At 52.4% G+C, this 18,471-nt stretch overlaps 6 protein-coding genes and 1 non-coding gene across 7 annotated transcripts; 3 read left to right on the top strand and 4 right to left on the bottom strand.

The window, feature by feature from the left end:
• Nucleotides 1-1,738: 1,738 nt before the first annotated feature.
• Nucleotides 1,739-3,920, top strand: BDP81DRAFT_322205 (iron-sulfur cluster transporter ATM1; the record flags this gene model as incomplete). Its single annotated transcript, XM_060584682.1, has 2 exons — nucleotides 1,739-3,788; nucleotides 3,841-3,920. The coding sequence occupies 2 exons, from the start codon at nucleotides 1,739-1,741 to the stop codon at nucleotides 3,918-3,920; spliced, it is 2,130 nt and encodes a 709-aa protein (XP_060444280.1).
• A 587-nt stretch (nucleotides 3,921-4,507) lies between these two features.
• BDP81DRAFT_321742 (uncharacterized protein) lies at nucleotides 4,508-5,943 on the bottom strand (the record flags this gene model as incomplete). Its single annotated transcript, XM_060584642.1, has 2 exons — nucleotides 4,508-5,593; nucleotides 5,791-5,943. 2 exons carry the CDS (start codon nucleotides 5,941-5,943, stop codon nucleotides 4,508-4,510), a joined length of 1,239 nt encoding a protein of 412 aa, XP_060444279.1.
• Nucleotides 5,944-6,352: 409 nt separating this feature from the next.
• BDP81DRAFT_40668 (uncharacterized protein) lies at nucleotides 6,353-9,301 on the bottom strand. Its single transcript, XM_060588985.1, has 8 exons — nucleotides 8,411-9,301; nucleotides 8,316-8,355; nucleotides 7,838-8,258; nucleotides 7,601-7,764; nucleotides 7,269-7,543; nucleotides 6,855-7,212; nucleotides 6,768-6,792; nucleotides 6,353-6,640 (listed from the first exon to the last, which is right to left on the bottom strand). Exons 1-8 carry the CDS (start codon nucleotides 9,160-9,162, stop codon nucleotides 6,432-6,434), a joined length of 2,244 nt encoding a protein of 747 aa, XP_060444278.1. The 5' UTR covers nucleotides 9,163-9,301; the 3' UTR covers nucleotides 6,353-6,431.
• Nucleotides 9,302-10,446: 1,145 nt separating this feature from the next.
• Nucleotides 10,447-11,695, top strand: BDP81DRAFT_461881 (NAD dependent epimerase/dehydratase; the record flags this gene model as incomplete). Its single annotated transcript, XM_060593832.1, has 4 exons — nucleotides 10,447-10,699; nucleotides 10,802-11,003; nucleotides 11,093-11,172; nucleotides 11,262-11,695. 4 exons carry the CDS (start codon nucleotides 10,447-10,449, stop codon nucleotides 11,693-11,695), a joined length of 969 nt encoding a protein of 322 aa, XP_060444277.1.
• Nucleotides 11,696-12,380: 685 nt separating this feature from the next.
• On the bottom strand, nucleotides 12,381-12,458 carry BDP81DRAFT_t189. The gene has a single exon. It is a non-coding gene; the product is annotated as a tRNA-Gln (tRNA).
• Nucleotides 12,459-12,528: 70 nt separating this feature from the next.
• BDP81DRAFT_376390 (cytochrome P450) lies at nucleotides 12,529-14,830 on the top strand. Its single transcript, XM_060586739.1, has 3 exons — nucleotides 12,529-13,799; nucleotides 13,860-14,320; nucleotides 14,374-14,830. Exons 1-3 carry the CDS (start codon nucleotides 12,790-12,792, stop codon nucleotides 14,589-14,591), a joined length of 1,689 nt encoding a protein of 562 aa, XP_060444276.1. The 5' UTR covers nucleotides 12,529-12,789; the 3' UTR covers nucleotides 14,592-14,830.
• Nucleotides 14,624-16,849, bottom strand: BDP81DRAFT_40640 (uncharacterized protein). Its single transcript, XM_060588977.1, has one exon. The coding sequence runs from the start codon at nucleotides 16,722-16,724 to the stop codon at nucleotides 14,883-14,885; it is 1,842 nt and encodes a 613-aa protein (XP_060444275.1). The 5' UTR covers nucleotides 16,725-16,849; the 3' UTR covers nucleotides 14,624-14,882.
• Between the last annotated feature and the right edge of the window lie 1,622 nt (nucleotides 16,850-18,471).

Raw genomic sequence — 18,471 nt, 5'->3', positions numbered from 1 at the left:
AGGGACCTCGAATAATGCTATTCCCTGCTCAACGCACTAGAACTCTGCAATTGGAGCCCATGGACTTGGGAAAGGGAACTAAAAGAAGCGGCCTCGCCTTTGGCTGCTACCGGGCTAGAATGCGCAGTGTTCTAAAAGGGGTATTTTTCTGCTCGCAGATCCCGGAGGCGATCTTGACATCTGCGAGCTAAACCACGTGGATGGTAGCATTGGACTATCCCAATCACAATTCACAAGTGCGCCATTTTGCTTGGCGATGTTATCAGATGAATCTTGTGAGCTGAAGTGACGGAATTCCGAGTCCCAAACATCAGGTCTCAATGGAAGTTGGCTCGTAGCTGAGCTAGAAGCGTTGAGATGCCCTTTGGTACGGCCACCACGGACGGCCTTTTGTTCAGCTAGATGTGTGAGGTTACGCGGCAAAGCTTTGCATGCGTCTGAGGGGCTGATGATAGGGTGACAGTGAGTCGTCGATGGCGAGACATACCTCAAGGTAGGGATGAGAGGGCGGGCGAGGCCGACATCAACAATCAAAACTTTACATGGGACCCCCACTCAATCTTTGACAGGAGTCGCCGCCATGCCGCTTGTTTACTTCCAAAGTTCCTAATCAGCTTGAAGTCACCCGCCGGCACGATCACTCCGGAGCCCCTGACGCTGGCGATAACTCTTTACTTTTATGCGGAATGTCACACATTGAAGGTTTTTAAGCCACTACACCGCCCTTGGGCCGGAAGAACGGCGTGTGAGCCCGATAAAGTGTCTTTGGATCCAGTCACCCAACTCTAGGAATAGAAGAGGACGGCCTCGTTGGCGATGGACTAACAACGGCTCTAAGAACGGGGGAGCCGTACCGGCTGGACATGACTCTAGCCCCCCGGCCCGCTCAAAGGGCGATAACCGAAGCTTGGCGATTTTGGGATCGCCCTTAGGAGCCCGAATTCTTCGAGCGACGAAGTATACGTCACCTCCACAGTGTTGCCGCTCGTCTTATCGCACATTTTGCACTCCAGGCTTGTGGACCACGATGTTGGCATTGAGCAAGGCAACTTCCTCATGGATGCATTTCACTTCTGTCACGGTGTCACCTTAGTTGAACATCTATAAGCATGGAAAGAATAGGTCATGCCATGGCAGCACTTTGAACTTTTGCTTGGGTCAAACTGGTTCTTGTTCCCATTCTTCCCATTCTTCCCCAAGGTCGGGGAAAATGCTCGGTGTGGGAGCAGACCTTGGTCCGTCAACAGTGAATCTCGGTGAGCATCGGTAAACGTCCATACACCTTGCTGGCCTCGGTGAGATTTATGGGAACGGTGAGATCGGTGTGCTCGGTGTGGAGGTGTGGGCCCAATCGGGCGGGCTCTCATGGTGCCTTAGGCGCCGGCGATTGCATCATCCCGGCCGAGGCGCTCAGCAATGCCGAGCCCGGTGCTTGCGACTTTTACGCCTCATTGTGCATCATCGCCGCATTTGACACTCAACCACGTCTCATTTTCCAGCTGTTTCCCTCCAGCATCGTTCAGAAACCATACTGGTCTCATGTCTGCTGTCTAAACTCTTCAATTGTGGTGAGTTGAGCGAGTTCCCCTCCTCCGAAGCAACGCGCCCGCCCGCTCCCCGGGATCGGATCGTTTATCGATAGCTCCGCTCAGCTCCCTTCGCCCCGCCATCCGCTGACACATCTTGCCGCAGAACCCACGAGGAAGATGATCGAGTTGCGGCGCAGGGCACGATTACGATGATCATCCGAGCCGCCACCAAGGCTCCTTTGGCCTGCCCTCGAGGCATTTCCCACACCCAGTTCTACCGACCGGCATGGCTCCCTCAGAGCCCCCGGGCCCCCATCCGCATCTTCCAAACGAGCGCACCTTCGAGACGCGACCAAACGAAGCCGCCGGCGACGACGAAGGTCGAAAATGCCGTCGATCAGACCGCGACGAAGTCGCCCAAGGCAGAACCTGCCAAGGCGAAGAAGAGTGCTGCCGTCGACCCTCTCGGAACACCCGAAAAGTCTACACAGGAGCAGCGCAAGGCCGACTGGGCCATCATGAAGGAGATGTCGCGATACCTGTGGCCCAAGGATAGCTTGAGCACGAAGTTCCGCGTCGGATTGGCTGTGTCCTTGTTGGTTGGCGCCAAGGTCTTAAACGTGCAGGTTCCCTTTTACTTCAAGAGCATCGTGGATTCTATGAACATCGACTTGGGCGCAACCGGCGGTACGGCAGTCACAATAGCGGGGAGTATGATCTTGGCATATGGTGCGACGAGGATAGGCGCGACAATCTTCCAGGAGCTTCGCAGCGCCGTCTTTGCTTCCGTTGCCCAGAAGGCTATCCGCCGAGTCGCTTGCAACGTCTTTGATCATCTGCTGCGGCTGGACCTCAGCTTTCATCTGTCCAAGCAGACCGGTGGACTGACAAGGGCGATCGACCGAGGTACCAAGGGTATCAGCTTCTTGCTGACGAGCATGGTTCTCCACATCCTCCCGACTGCCATGGAAATCTCAATGGTTTGCGGTATCTTGACCTACCAGTATGGTGCCAAGTTCGCCGCCATTACGGTGCTTACCATGGTTGGATACACAGCCTTCACCATCTGGACAACAGCTTGGAGAACAAAGTTCAGGAGACAAGCAAACGCGGCCGATAACAAGGCGTCCACCGTTGCTGTGGACTCCTTGATCAACTACGAGGCTGTCAAGTACTTCAACAACGAGAAATTCGAGGTCGCGAGATATGACCAGGCACTCCAGGCCTACGAGAAGAGCTCCATCAAGGTCGCGACTTCGCTAGCCTTCCTCAACAGTGGACAGAACATCATCTTCTCCTCGGCCCTGACAGCCATGATGTATCTTGCTGCCAGCGGTGTTGCTCAAGGCACACTTACCGTCGGTGACCTGGTCATGGTTAACCAGCTTGTGTTCCAGCTTTCTGTGCCTCTCAACTTTCTCGGCTCTGTGTACCGAGAGCTGCGCCAGTCATTGCTCGACATGGAAACGCTCTTCAACCTGCAAAAGGTAAACGTCTCAATCGAGGACCAACCGAATGCGAAGCCTCTGGTCCTGTCCAAGGGTGGACAGATCCGGTTCGAAGACGTCACCTTTGGCTATCATCCCGATCGCCCCATCCTACGCAACCTTTCTCTCACCATCCCCGCCGGCAAGAAGGTAGCCGTCGTTGGTCCCAGTGGATGCGGCAAGTCTACCCTTCTCCGACTTCTCTTCCGTTCCTACGACACGCAGTCTGGCCGCATCTTTATCGACGATCAGGATATCCGCCAAGTCCAGGTGGACTCCCTCCGTCGGGCCATCGGTGTCGTTCCTCAGGACACCCCGCTTTTCAACGATACGATCGAGCACAACATCCGATATGGCGACATGTCCGCACCCCCGGAGCGCGTCATCGCCGCGGCTCAGCGCGCACGCATCCACGAAATCATTGAACGGTTTCCCGATGGATACCAGACCAAGGTGGGAGAGCGCGGCTTGATGATTTCCGGTGGAGAGAAGCAGCGTCTGGCCGTCAGCAGACTCCTTCTCAAGGACCCGCCTCTGCTCTTCTTCGATGAGGCCACGAGCGCGTTGGATACCCACACTGAGCAGGCCCTCATGCTCAATATTAACAGCATTCTGCGTGAGAAGGCACGGACTAGTGTGTTTGTGGCCCACAGACTGCGCACCATCTTCGACGCGGACCTCATTATCGTGCTGAAGGAGGGTAACGTGGCCGAGATGGGCACCCATCGTGAGCTTATTGACAGGGGTGGACTCTATGCTGAGCTCTGGAGTGGTAAGCCGCTCGCTCTATTTGACTGTGGTAGCCTGACTGACGTCTTCTGTAGCCCAAGAAACCCTTTTCGATGCGGAAGGCCAGGAACGCGAGCAGGCAGAGGATACGAAGAAGCCACCTGCGGCACGCTAAAGATACCATGTCCATTGAGTTTTATTCATCCGAAAATTATAACCAGCATCCTGCTCAACTTCAGCTTCAATACCACCCACCTCTGTTTCGTTCGCATGAGCCAGTAGTTCTAAGTTTGCAAGGCTTCATGAGGCTTTGTTTGTGAATGCTATGGCCGGAAGAGACTATCGTCCGTCTTCTTCCTAGGAACTCTGCCCTTTCTCTGCCGTTGTCGTGCGGACAGATACGGCATTCTATACCTCCACCCGGTCACACTGGCTCGTCCGTGATTTGGCAACCAAGTGTCTTTTGGTTCCGCCGTACTCGTCCATGTCGGCACCTCCTCATTCAAGAAATCATGGGGAGCTGTACCCTTTTCGGCCGTCTTCAGAGTCCCGTTTGCCCATGCTGCGATCGCATCCCACTTGTAGCCGTACAAAAATGCTAAGCCTATGACACCGAATGTGACGGGAAGGGCCGATATCCAGAAGATTTTCTGGTCGTAGTTGGTATCTCTGATGTCGGTCGTGTTCATACCGAAGAAGCTCGTGACGAATGATCTGAGAACCACGATTAGTCGGAATTACACACGCGAAACCCGAGGATACTCACAACGGCAGAAAGAACAACGTCACTATGGTGAACACTCGAATCGCCTTCCCATGACCCTCGTCAAGGATTTCAATTCTCTGCTTCGTCTCGTCTCTCAACACCCTCACCTTCTTCCGAAGAAGTCCAAGCGCCCTATCGCGTTCCGCCAAGCGACGTTGTTGCCTGCGCACGCATTTGCTCTCAAGCTTGAACAAAGACTTCCTTTCTTTGTAGTAGATCCAGTCGGTCGTGGGATACTTGAAAGTCACGGGAGAGAAGAGCCTCTGGTACGCTCTCAGCAGGCCTTGTTGAGAAGCGACCACCATCTGTAAAGCCTCCAACTCCTCTTCAAGAGCATGGATCTCTACAAAAGCCTGCCGTTTCGGCTTTCGATTGGTGTTAAACCGGAGTCTGGCGGTGTGGCTTCGGTAGTGACTGATGAGGTCGACCGTTTCAGCGGTCCCTTGCTTGGAGATGTTGTTCTGCAGGTTGCTGATCAGCGCGACTGCCAGGAACTCAGGGCCTATCGGGGCGATGATGATCCTATCCATATCGCCCTTGCTGGTTCCAAGGAGTATGATGTCCTCCTTCGCTCGGTCAAGATGATTTCGAACACGCTCTGAGATTGCTGCTCCATTCCTCTTAAGATCCATCAAGCGTCGCTCAGCATGACGGCCGTATAGCGAATCAGGATTGACAGCGAGTCTGTTCATCCAGGAAATCTCTTTAGCTTTCAAGACGAACAAGCCTATTATCCGCTCAAAGGCCTCAACGATGCTGTTAGGAAGGTGAGGTCGGCTATCATGGCAGTTGACCGAGTCTCCCAAGCTAGTCACGCTCATGACCAGCTTATGGAGCTCCTCTGTTCTTTCAACCATGTCTTGTAATCCCTCGTAGAACAGCTCTAGACACGAAACCACTTCGTTTTTTGGATCCTCCCTCGATCTTAGAGTTCTAGATTCTTCGACTTTTTGGCAGCGTATCCAGACAAAACAAGGATCATCGAATACCCGGCCCTTTTTCGCATGGTGTAGACATGGAGTCCTCATGTGGACCTTGTGCCAATGGTCGAGTGCTTCTTCTGGCGACGGATACTTATGTACCTTATTGCAGTCATCGCAATCTGCTAGAGCTTTTGAGCCTGAAATCGAGGCTGACTCCCCTGGGGGAAAGGGCGTGTTTGGCCGTGTTACGGCCCAAGACAGCCGGTCGGTTCCTTTCGCCTCGTCAATCGACCACTGGAGCCCCTGAAAGATGTCAGTCCAGGAAGCTACATGCATATTTAGCCCGAAGCTCTTACCCGCAATATCGCATCGACCGAACCCCAGAACCGTTTGCAAACCTGATGATGTTCGAGACGCCCCTCATTGGATAGAAAGGCACCCAGGAGACTCTGGGAAACGGTGAAGATTCTTGACAGTAGAAACGCCTCATGATTTTGGCCGGATTTCATCGTTGTCCGAAGGTCATTACTAGATCGGAAACTGTCGCGTGACAAGTTGTTAAGCTTCGGATCGAAGTCATTATCTTCGTTCTCGGTAGATCCAAATAGCGTCGACGCTTGGGCTGCGAGGCTTCCGGTAGATTCCTTAAGTTCGATGCTGTCCTCCAGATCTGGTTGGTGTGGATTGGCGTCAGCTCCAAACTTTGGTTCTTGATCTGCATCCGGCCCCGGATCGTGCTGCGCCATGCTCTCAGCTGTCTGTCCCGTTGTGCTGGACGGAGACAATTGCAACAAGGTAGCCAGTCGCTGGGTAAGCTCGCCCTTGGTGCATTCGAACGAAGCCTTGTACCATTTTCCAACCTTGTCCGACTCGATGGTCGTATTTAGGTTGCCTAGTAGCTGAGAAAGGGTCTTTTCAATCTCAGATTGCGATCTCTTATCATCGTCCCAACTCAGCCTCCAGGCAAGGAATGGCACAAAGTCCAGATCTGCCAAGTTTATTGACGGGACCCCTGCAGAGAAATAGCTCGTTCCAAACTCACGATCAGGAGTTTCTCTAGTCCACGAGCCGTTGTATGAGCTCGCGTCACTACGAGTTCTGCTGATATGCTCCTGATCATCGAACCAATACGGAAGTGGCTCTGCCTCCAGTGGTGAGTCGCGAGCATAGGTATAGCTTGGAGTCGCCGAACGGCTTCGGCTTCGTCTGCGACGTGACCTGTTAATGTCAGGCTTCAAGTGAGATTCCAAGGTCCCAGGTGACATAGATCGAGCCCTTCGTCTCTGTAGCAGAACAAATCTTCTTTCTTGAACCATACTGGCAGCTGACTGACCGGGCGGTAACCGTGGGCTCTCAGTCTGTACAAAGAGTCATCGTCAGCATCTTCCTGGTTAACCACGAAATGCATGGTTCCACGTACTTCTCCATTCTGTTGATTTGAATCACTCATTTCCTTTCTTAGTTTGAAAAGTTTGGGTGCCTCAACGCCCCCAAGCGAGATGGAGGATTCAAAATTCGCCATGTTCCTAAGCCTGAAGCTTGTCTCCGACATCGACGTGGTCAAGTCAACTGTGCCGTCAAGGGAGGAGTTGTCGACCCCCAAGTGTGAGTCAAACGACATAGTTGAAGTCTCAAACATATCGCTACCGAGTTCTACCCCTTCTTCCGAAGGACTGAGAGAGTCACCGCCGTATTCCCACATGCCAGGATGCAGAACCATTTGCATATCGAAGTCTGTTGTGTCAAAATTTGTGGCTCTGGATTCTGACCGGAAGGAACTAGAAAATGCCTCAGTCAAGTGTTTAAAAGGTGGAAGGCCTTACGCGTTTCTTACCTTCGGCGCGAGGCTCTGCGGCTGCCTAGGCTGCTCCGACTTCCCGCCGTGAGAAGCTTCTCTGACAAGGCGCGAAACTCCTCATTGGGTCTCCGCTGTGCCTCGTGCTTCTCACGGATCCCAAAGACATAGTCCTCGATGGTCTCGCTCGCGAGTAAGTGCAACCAGATATCCGCAGTGATTATGCCCCAATAGTCATTGACTAGCACGAAGGAAGCTGCATTCACACGACCTTGGCCCTTGAGTGCCAGTGCCACCGCATGCTTGAGGAAGTCCTGCGATTTGTTAGCAAAAGCTCTTGTGAAACGAAGCTGAGGTGCATCGAAACTCACCGCATACTTCCAATCTGCTTTAACGACAACATGATACCGGCACATATCCTTTTCGTCAATGAGTCTAACGGTGTATAGTCCCGCAGACGACCTTGTTGGATCGACGGCGATTAGATTCAGTTGCATCTCCCGCGGCGAGAGTTCTGAAAAGGTGATGATCAGATCTAACACGGTCGAGAGGTATTAGTAAAGACCTTCTACGTGCGCAATTGGCAACTAAACGGAAGGATAATATACCTGCACCAACTATCAATGACCAAAGCTGAGGAACTTTCAACTGGGGTTGCTTTTTCTCGTCAAGCTTGAATTCTCGGCTACGAGAGTCATTCTTGGGGTGTGTTTCGTCGTCGTAGCCATAGAGAACTTCACGAAGGCTTCTCATATAGTGCTTCCCGTGAAATCTTTTTGCGGAGGGCCTGTCGGTAAGAATAAGGTAAGGTGAAGAGATAAACACTACAGGTTCGGTATCAGATGTGTCTTCATCTTCATATATCCCAAGTGAGCTGTTGTATCTCCCGATGTATTGAATCATTGAGCCAGGTTCGAGATAAGAGCCATTTTCCGAAGACCTCTCACATTTCGCCGTGACTTCTTTGAGAACTGTAAGTGCTACTAGTCTTAGTGGTTGAGATATGTATGGACAGTCTGATACAAGAGTCTTCGTTTGTCAGTCAATGACCACACGTGAATTTATCTATGATTCTTCAGAGCTTACCTCCATAGTCGCAATGTTCAAGGACCCAGCCTGTACGTGTCTGAAGTTTTTCTGATTAGGTCTGGCATTTGATCCATGATTTGGGTTATACTAACAGCCATCTCAAGCGAACAAGGGATTCATCCGTAGCCCCGAACTCATAGTCTTCTGGGCAGGCAAGCGTAACCTTTTGATTGCCGGCGCGATCCATGTAGAACTCTGCTGCGTGTACTGTATTGAGCTGCGTCTTAGCTCCATTGATGAGATCTGACCTTTCTTGGTTCCAAGCCAAAAGTCTACCGGCTGTAGAGTTTATGTCGTTGTCCATAGGTGATTTTGTGCTGTTCAAATTTAGAACCCCTGAGTAGATCACTGGACCTTCAAGATCGTCCCAATCCCAATCCGTGTCTTCTATTGTCGATTCTCTGTTTTCATGCTCATGGAACTCTTCACCTTTTCCAGTGTTCAGGTGCGGCGTCTCCTTATCAGGTGCGTTAACATTGATCCAGTCAAAGCCTCCATCTTCATCTTGAGGGTCTGCCTCGCCACTTTCGCCTACTTCCGAACTCCCCTGGTCTGAGCTTCGGATCCTTTTGCTCAGCTCAAGAAGTTCCTCAATGTGATCCTGTCCGAGTGCCAGCTGAACAATGACTGTGTCCCCATCTTCGGCAAAGGAGTACCCAAGGTGTATCAATGCGCGCTTGGAAACAATTCGTGAAGGAATCCGCGTCGTGCCCCGTTTAGGGCGAGAGTCGCGTTGGAAAGAGCTGACGCTGGGCGTTGGTGACGGTGGAGGCGAGCTCGGTGAGTCTGACCAATCCTGAAACCCATCTCCTTCGAAACGGATCTGCTTGGGCTTACTCGCCATGGTTTCGACGATGATGGAGAGTTCCTAAGCATAGAGTGTTCTGGTGTTGGAGGTCATACATTGGTGGGCTCACCATCCGCTACCTACCTGACACAATGCTCAGAGACCAATCCATTGCGGCGACCCGTGACAATTGAGGCTCGAGAATTTTAGCGCTGATGAACTTTGCGATAGCCAGATTTATCACAGCCTTGCTTACTTAGTACGCTGCTCTGGGCTAACCTCAGCTGGCGTTCAGCTATGCAGGGGTGTCATGCATCATGACGCAGCTTACGGTGCATCCAATCCACGCACTATTGTAGCATCGTGCTCAACCCAACACTCCCATAAAGATAATGGGAGATCGATGGTATTTTGAAGGGAGAAGAAGGAGGTTTCCCTGTGAGACTTGGCGCTGAGATCAACTTTTACATCTTCTCGCGAATTCATGCATCATTCTTCTCCTCAATAACGGCCACGAAGTCAAGATGAGCTGCTGACTCTGTACCCACGCCGATCGGACGTTGAAAAGCTCAATGATACTTGAGTCGACCCAGCACTCTCATACGGAAACATGGTCGACGCATAACGCCGGAAATACCCGAAGAGCTTAAACGAAAAGAAAAACTTGCCAATCCGAGCTTTCCATTTGGGACACAGCATTCGGGGCTGGCACAAGCCATGCCACATCTAGCTTCCCCTCTGTCGTGAGGGCTTCAACCATCTGTGGCCTCACTGCCCGTCACGTGACCTCAGTCACATAATCACCGAGGCCCACACTCGCTCGCATCACCTATTTCAGAGCGAGCCTCGTACCTATTCTCTACTTTTAATGGATAACCGTTCTCTATCGTACATCTCGATGCCCACATTGTGACCATACGACACCCTCATTGTAAGTCAAGGAAGGTGAGGTCGATGGAACCATGCTGCTTCAGATCTGTCGTTCAAGAGTACAAGAGCCAACTTCTATCGACTTGCGGCTCGAGGTGATGACGGACAAAACCCACTGCCTCCGCTCCGTGTTTCGGCGGCATCACGTCGAGCCCGAGTCACCGACCAACTTGGCGGAGATCTTTATTTTCTCCGGCCGGCCGCGTAGACAAAATAGTTTTGAATGGCAGCTGCATACTACTTAATAGATATCGTATAAGACTGTGCTATCTGATTTACCTCCAGATCAGACTTCTCCATCACCTTGCCTTCACACCACAACGCACGCATCTAAAGTCATCCATACGTTAAGACGTCTAAACTCGAGCTACAACACAGACACACACCATACTTGCCATTGCCGAGTCGATCATGTCGTCCATTGAAAACCCTGTCGTCCCCAAGGGATCGATTGCTGTAATCACTGGTGCCAATGGCTACATTGCGTCTCACATTGCAGACCATTTCATTCAACATGGCTACAGGGTCCGCGGAACGGTCCGCAACCCGAAGAAGAGTGCTTGGCTTGTCCCACACTTTGAGAATAGATATGGAACATGGAAGTTCGAACTTCATATTGTCCCAGATATGCAAGTTGATGGCGCGTATGATGAGGCTATCAAAGGTGAGTGATGCTCAACATCAAGTTTCAGGACCCCATGCTTCCTTGTGCACATATAACTACCTGCACTCCTCCTTGGTACTATGATTTGACTCAGTTTCACAGGGGCATCCATGTTTGTGCACACTGCGACCGTCGTCGACTTCAACGGCGACCCAGCCGAAGTGATTGGGGGTGCAATCAAATGTGGGATGGTTGCTATCCAGGCAGCGTACAAGGAACCAAGTATGAGGCGGTTCATTCTGACTTCATCAGCCTCGACTCTTATGCCGCTCAAGAATTTGCTCTTAAGGGGCAAACTGTGGATGTAGACACGTATGGCCACGACGCCAAAGAACTGGCTTGGGCTCCTCCTCCATAGGGCGTTGAACACGGCGGAGCGATTTATGGCGCAAGTAAATTGGAGCAAGAGCAAAGCATCTGGAAGTTCTACGAGGAGAAGAAAACGAAGCGGCCAGATATCGTGGTCAATTCAAGTAAGTTGAGTCGACATACAATGAGACAGAGAAGAAGTCTCGATTTTGATAAGGCCGGATATGTTAACAACCATTTCACCTGTTAATAGTTGTTCCGGACTTCAACTTTGGAAGAAGCATTGACCCTTCTCAAACCGGAGGCTCATCATCATTCGGCTTCATCGTCGAGCTCTTTGAGGGAAAGACTCTCCCCGAGCCTTGGCATCTTCCCCACTACTTCATTGACGTCGAGGATGACGCTGCTCTGCACATTGCAGCGGCTATTCTGTCTGATGTCAAGGGCGAACGCATCTTCGCATTTGCCTATCCAATGAATTGGGATATCATCCTGGACATCCTTCGGAGGCAGAATCCGAGAAGGAAGTTTGCCGATAACTTCCACGATGAAGAATACCCTGTCACAGTGAAGCCAATTGCAAGGGCAGAAGGCCTTCTGAAGAGACTGGGCAGGCCGGGTTGGATCTCTTTAGAGCAAAGCATTGCAACGAACACCGAGCACTTGAAGGCTACCAACGGTGCATGAAGAACATTCTGCAAGTGTACAAGTAACGTAGACGAAGAATGAGATGTGGGCTGCGGTGCAGTGCACTACGTGCGCCCGACCAGGGTCATGGAGTGCCATCAAAATGACACTTACCCTCCTGCATATATCAGCGCTGGGATTGGTGGCATTCGGCTCTAGCGCAATCCTTTGTCAAGGTGTCTAACTAATTGTGTCTAAACGAGAAATGAGCGAGAACACTCAACTGAAGATGCTGTTGTGTTTTTTTTGTTTGTTTGTTTGTTATATTTAACGCCGTGGCGGCAAGGGCGCAGCCGCCCTTGCGGCCGACCTCCCGAAGGGTATATGGCGTGGAGAGCCGTCGCCCTATAACTATTGCTAGATACAGTTCAAATCGTCCTCCAAATCGTGCCTTATGGCTACTATGCGTTCTATCTGTCCCTGGTTCCCGCTGGTGCCCCAGTTCCATTCTTGAATTTTGCGGCTTAAGGCCGGATATGTCTGGAGAGGGCGGCCTGCCGAAACAGGCCCCTCGTACATGTTCTGATTTGTACAAGACCATTCCTGCCCCAGTACTTGTTTGACGACGTGTACTCGTTCTTGGTCGGAGGGTGTGGATATGAGAAAACCCTGTCGAGGGCCCGGAAAGGGTCCTAGGCCCCGCGTTGGGCTCTGCCCTACCCTTCCCACAGGTAGTTAAAGCAGTTGCCGGCGGCTGGAATCGAACCAGCGACCTCTGGGCTCCAGAGGCCTTGCCAGGTGTATGCCACTACACCACGCCGGCTGCTGTTGTGTTTGCCGTACATGCAGTCGACACGTTCCTGACCTTCGACGTTCTCGTAGAAGATTGGCCGGCTGCATGCATGATGCCTTCGATCCTTCAGCTTAAACCTTGGGCATCCATGTTCATGACGATTTGAATGGGCTTAGTGTAACGTTTCCAACCTAGCGATACGCACCGGCGGGATAACTCAAAGCCAAACTTCGGATGATGAAATTGTGCGTCTCCGAGACAAAGCTATCAGTCTGGCTACCCCTCACTAATGCCACTGCTTTATTCCAACATCAAGCGCCTCGCATATTGATTGGAGTTATTGCTTGTGAAACGGCTTGTGATGGCTTCAACCAATACATCCGACGCGCTTGGCCAATCTCTGGGGCTTTTACAGTCTCTCCAACAACATGCGACATCACCCATCATCACATGGCTATTGCTACCACTGCTAGGCGTAGCTTTCCTCCGCCATGTATTCAGGCCAAAGGCAAACGAGCCTCCGAGCTTGCCGGGCCTCATTCCCTATGTCTCAAACACATATCAGTACATCACGGACAACAGCAGATTCCTCGAACGCGCAACCGAAGCATTAAAGAAAAGCAGCGTCGTGAAGTTCAATCTCGGTGCCAACACTGTCTATCTGGTTGCAGGCTCTCACAATGTGCAAAAGCTATTTCGCAACAGCTCGAACAACACGCTCAGCTCGGACAAGTTCATCGTCATGGTCAATGGCCGGGTGCAGGGGATGACCGACGAGGACGTGGCGGTGATGTACAACGACAGATCTGGTCGTCTGAAGACACCAGCCGCGGGCACTGAGAGCATGCCTGAGAATCAGAGGTTCTGGGTTGACTTGCATCACGTCTTCAACGAGCATCTCTTTCGCGCCGAGGCTACCGCAAGGTTAGCGGAGTCATTCATCACCTTCTTCGGCGAGAAACTCGACCAGCAGCCGCGTGATGAGTGGAAAACCTTGCAACTGTTCAAGTATCTCAAAAAGGATATGGCAGAAGCTGCAACGATATCGCTTGCAGGGCGAAAACTGATTGAGGATCATCCGGAATTCGTCGACATATTCTGGGGATTCGATACGATTGCGATGCAGCTCATGTACGGCCTTCCAACTTGGATCAATCCCCGACCGAAACAGATTCAGCGCAAGACTTTGTCCATGATGTCGGACTTCGTGACGGACGCGTGGGCCAAGTTCGATTGGAACGGACCGGATGCTGATGCGGACTGGGAACCGATTTTTGGCTCGAGACTCCAACGTGAACATACGAAATTTTGGCAGAAGAAGGGATTCTCTCTTCAGTCGCGTGCTGGGATGTACATTGGAAATATTACAGGGTGCGACACCCGGTCTCTAATCTGGTCGGGTAAACACGCTGACTGACTTTATTCTTGTAGCATCAACTCAAACTCCGTTCCTCAAACAGCTTGGGCCGTTATGGAAGTCATTAAAGACCAGGCGCTTTTCCAAGCAGTCCGTCATGAAGTTGACGCGGTTACCATTACGGATCCCAAGACAGGGAAGCCGACTTTTGACGTGGGAAAGCTTGTCACCCTCCCCTTGCTTCAGTCCATCTATGTCGAAACACTGCGAATGCATGTGTCCATCAATATCACCCGAGAAGTAATGGAGCCAATGGAATTAGATGGCTATCATCTTAGTAAAGGCTCTCTGATCCAAGCACCAACGCAGATTGGCCACCGTGAAGAATCGGTTTGGGGTGTCGAGGGGCACCCTGCATCGGAATTCTGGGCGGAACGTCACATCAAGCACGTCGAGAAGGAGGATGAAAATGGCAAAGTCCACAAAATCAAGGAATTTGCCATGGCTGGAAGACCGAGCGACTTCTTCCCCTACGGTGAGCCGAAAGTGTCCAATCACTACCATGGCCATGACTAACATATGATGCAGGTGGTGGTGTGTCCATGTGTCCGGGGCGTTTCTTTGCCAAGCAGGAGATCATGCTGGCCGTCGCCATGATTGCGTCTCGTTTTGATATTGAATTTGAAGATTGGGTCAACTTTGATGGGTCGCATTCCGAGAGACCGCCTGAAAATGACAAGGCGTATGTTGGGGCGGGAGCTGTACCGCCGGACAGAGATATGCGGATACGGTGGAAGAGACGTTAGTAACTGTTTTCGGTGTTCGATTGAATCCAAACCTCTATTTCAATGACCAAATGCGAGAGAATTTCAATGGAAATCAATGAAACTTTTACGGAAAGAATTCCACAATTCAACTAATCGAGGGCGATGGTGGAGTAAGAGTTGAGTTCATGAAGTGTCACGGGGACCACCGCATTTTTGGAACACATCGAGGAAGTCAAAATTGATGTAATAGTGCCATTAAGGTCATGATCATTATGAGTTAACTATGAATACAACATGATATAGGTACAATGCTCGCTTTCATCAAATCCCTTAGTTCATACGGTAAACAGCTTCCTTCTTGAAGTATCTGCTAATATCATTGTCCTCGCCGCACTTGGTGCAGGTGTGGAAAACCTTGGCTCCGTCATGTCCTGGGCCATAATGGTCAGGGCCCATTCCTTGGGGTCCCAGGCCGGTGGTGCCAGGGACATGGGAAGATTGCATACCTTGGTTCAAACCGGAAGATCCAGTGTGTCCCCCGAGACCAGTGCCAGCAGCGTTGCTGTGGGTGCCGTGGACGCCGTTGGTGCCGGTAGGAGACTCGTTGTAGGGGTCGAGCATGCTGGTCTTGGGAACACCAGGCTCGCTGCCGGTCAGGCTGGAGCGGTGGTGGTCGTGAACACCACCATGGGTGCCAGTGACACCACCGTGGGTTCCGGTGACGCCGCCGTGGGTTCCATGGGTGTTGTGGCCAACGGGAGAGTTGACGCCGCCAACGGTGTTGTTGCCAGCAATGCCAGACTCATGCATGTCATCGCGGTGATGTCTGTGAGCAGCCTGGCCGGCAGCCACGGCAGCACCAGCACCAATGCCGGCGCCAATGCCAGCACCAGCAGCTCCGTGTCCGGTGCGCTCACGGCCCATGTCTCTATCTCTCATGCGAGTATCGTACGGGTCGTTGACGTTACCGCCGGACAGAGCTGCCTGAGGGTTGTGAGCAGCGTTGTGGACACCGCTGTAGGGATCACCGCCGGCACTACCGACTCCGGCGCCGGAGCCATGGGGGTGAGTGAAGTCGCGGCCCTCCATGGAGCGGTCGACGCTGGAGGCAGGGTCGTGGTGAGTGGACGCCGTAGGGTTATAGTGACCTCCGCCAACGGCCTGAGGGCCTCCGTGGCCGACAGTAGATTCGTTGGGACGCAGAGGGAGATCCTTGTTGACGGCAGCACCATCGCGGCCGACGTCACCCCAATAGGGGTCTTGAGCGTTGGAGCGCTCGGCGTTGGTAAGGTACTCGCCCTTGTAGGGCTTGTTGTGGCCAACACCGTGGCCGACTTCGACACCGGAGTCGTGGGGACGGTGGGCGCCGGTGAGGCCGGCGCCAGGCGCACCGCGATGGTCACGGTCCGAGTCGACTCTGGGATCAATCTTGTTTGCAGCTCTTCCGGAGTGAGGTCCGTGAACTCCATCGGGGTCGTTGTAGCCGGTGGTGGTGTTGCCGGCGACGCCTCCAATGCCTCCAGTAGTGCCGTGAGGGTTACTGTGCAGGCCTCCGGAGTGACCGGTGCTGGTAGTGTTATCATAGGTGTTGCCGTAGGTGTTGTTACCGGTCAAGCCTGTAGTTGGAGCACCACGGTGGTCGCGATCCGAGTCGACTCTGGGGTCGAGCTTGTTGGTAGCTCTTCCTCCATGCGGGCCATGGACTCCATCAGGGTCATCGTAGCCTGTCGTGGTGTTGCTGTATCCTGCAGTGTTGCTGCCGGTCAAGCCTCCGGTGTGGCCGGCAGTTGTTCCGTGAGTGGTGCCGTGGGTGTTGCCGGTCAAGCCGGAGGTGGGTGCACCGCGGTGGTCCCGGTCAGAATCCACTCTCGGGTCGGCCTTGTTACCTACTCTTCCGGCGTGGGGGCCGTGAACACCATCGGGATCATTGTAGCCAGTGGTGGTGTTGCTGGTGTGATGAGTGCCAGTGCCGATGGTACCCGTTGTATGGCTTCCGGTGGTGCCTGTGGTACCGGTAGTTCCTCCGGTGTATCCACCGGTTGTGTGCTTGGAGGTTCCAGCTGTGGTAGAGTCGGAGGGGAATGCTCCGGGAGGCTGTTCACCCTCGTATGTGGTCTTTTGAGGGTGGTCGTCGCTGTGGAGGGCGTTCTTGATCTTAGCTCCCAAACCCATGATTGCTGATTGACTTATTGAAGTTGTAGAGGTAGTAAAACAAAGTTGATGATGATGGTAAGATAAAAGACTGATGCTTGATTATTGGGGTATCAAAGTAGATTGTGTTGTGTTATTGGTATCAAATTGTGTTGTGTGTTCTTCTGTGACGATTAAGCTGAGGGACAGAGAGCTTCAAGTACTCTTCGCGAGACACGATGTTCGTTCTTTCTGATCCAACTCCCAACGTGATGTCACTTCCTCAAGTTCTCTAGCCTAGAGGTCCAGACCATCTTGCCGCCGTCTTCGCAGCATCAGCCGGCCATGTCTCAGCTTCCAATTGTGTTGCTATGAGCTCATGTGGAGTTCCGCTGGCAAAAGAATCACATCCCGAGCGCAAAACTTCGGTTCGAGAAGCACCTTCATGACGGCGAGGGAGGGATTCATGACGTGAGCTGCGGGGATGTGTGATCGAGCTTCCATCCGCTCCCGCAGTAGTAGGAAGCTTGTCTCCGGTCTTGGACGCGCTCCGGCACACGGATCCGAAGAGGTTCGTCCTTGAAAACAGGGAAACGGGCTCTCCACTCACGATGTGGGATGTCCCTCCATTGGCAGTCGTCATTTAGGAGGGGCGCCACGAGAACACCCGCCACACGGTTACGTTACCCCAGGAATTTCAGGTTTAGCTGGTGCCACAGTGGCTGTCATATGTGGCGCTGTCTGATGAATGGGGATCTGCTGGGTGCAGATTTCGGTGTTGACGCTTCTGACGCTTGAGATCCAGTCGATGGCACCGGCTGACGCGTCGAGAGTCTCTCATTTGTCGAAGGCTCGAAGCCCTTGACTGAAATCCTGGAAATTGCACGGCCAACAATGGCCGTCTGTGAGGTTAGTGTCACTAAAGGAGGGGGTTCGAGACGAGAATAGCCGATGGCAATTGTGTGGAGGTAAAGCCCAATTATGACGCGGTTGTGCAACCAACATGAAAATCAAGGCAAACAAGCTCAATCTTAGTCCTCGAGAGCTGAGTCTTGCTCAACGAAACCAGGGATCTGAGCCGTTCAGCATCGTTTGCTACGTGATGTGGTCTTCGAGACCATCACCAAGCAAAGCTGTTGCCTTGACTCTTGACCATGCCGCAATTGCCTGCCGCTTGTGTCTTCGTTCCCTGGCTTCTGCGATCGGCTCTGCCAGCATGGTCTTGCAAGTGACCCATGTACCCTGTCGGATGGGTTCATCTGCTGTTCCTGATCAGCGGCACCACCCCAATCTTCTTTTCTCCGAACAAACTCAATTCTACGACAGTCTTCTTCGCTTGCGATGATTCTTTCCCAAGGAGTGTGGCATACGAGAGAATTTCACTTGGGAGCCATTTGAGGCCAAAATCTGATGCTCTTTGGTTCGTCGATAGTATGCCTTCGTGTGAGAACTCAGAGGCATCTGGAGGTGGCTTGCGCCCGAGACAAGGGACATTTGGGGATTTTCGTCTCTTTACCCCGCCTGAAATCCTACGCTAAACTCTCTCGTCAGCTCTCTGAATCGTGGACACTGAAGGCTGTTGCCTGAGAGACATGTTCAGTCGCGGGGAATGCTCATCTCTTCATAACCATGTCATATCGGGTACAAAGTGCTGTGCGAAAGAACTAGTCTCGTGCAAGTTTCTCTGAGATTTCTCTCGGCTTCAGGGTGACATATCTAGCATTCGACTGAGAGCTAGCTCGCCGATACCGCTGCAAGATGCTGAACCGCCGAGGGCCGATCTCGAAAA

Source organism: Colletotrichum phormii, assembly GCF_030913505.1.
Source record: "Colletotrichum phormii strain CBS 102054 chromosome Unknown BDP81scaffold_12, whole genome shotgun sequence".
NCBI lineage: Eukaryota > Fungi > Ascomycota > Sordariomycetes > Glomerellales > Glomerellaceae > Colletotrichum > Colletotrichum phormii.
The sequence above is the reverse complement of the archived record's forward strand: the minus strand, read 5'-3'. Positions and strand labels throughout refer to the sequence as shown.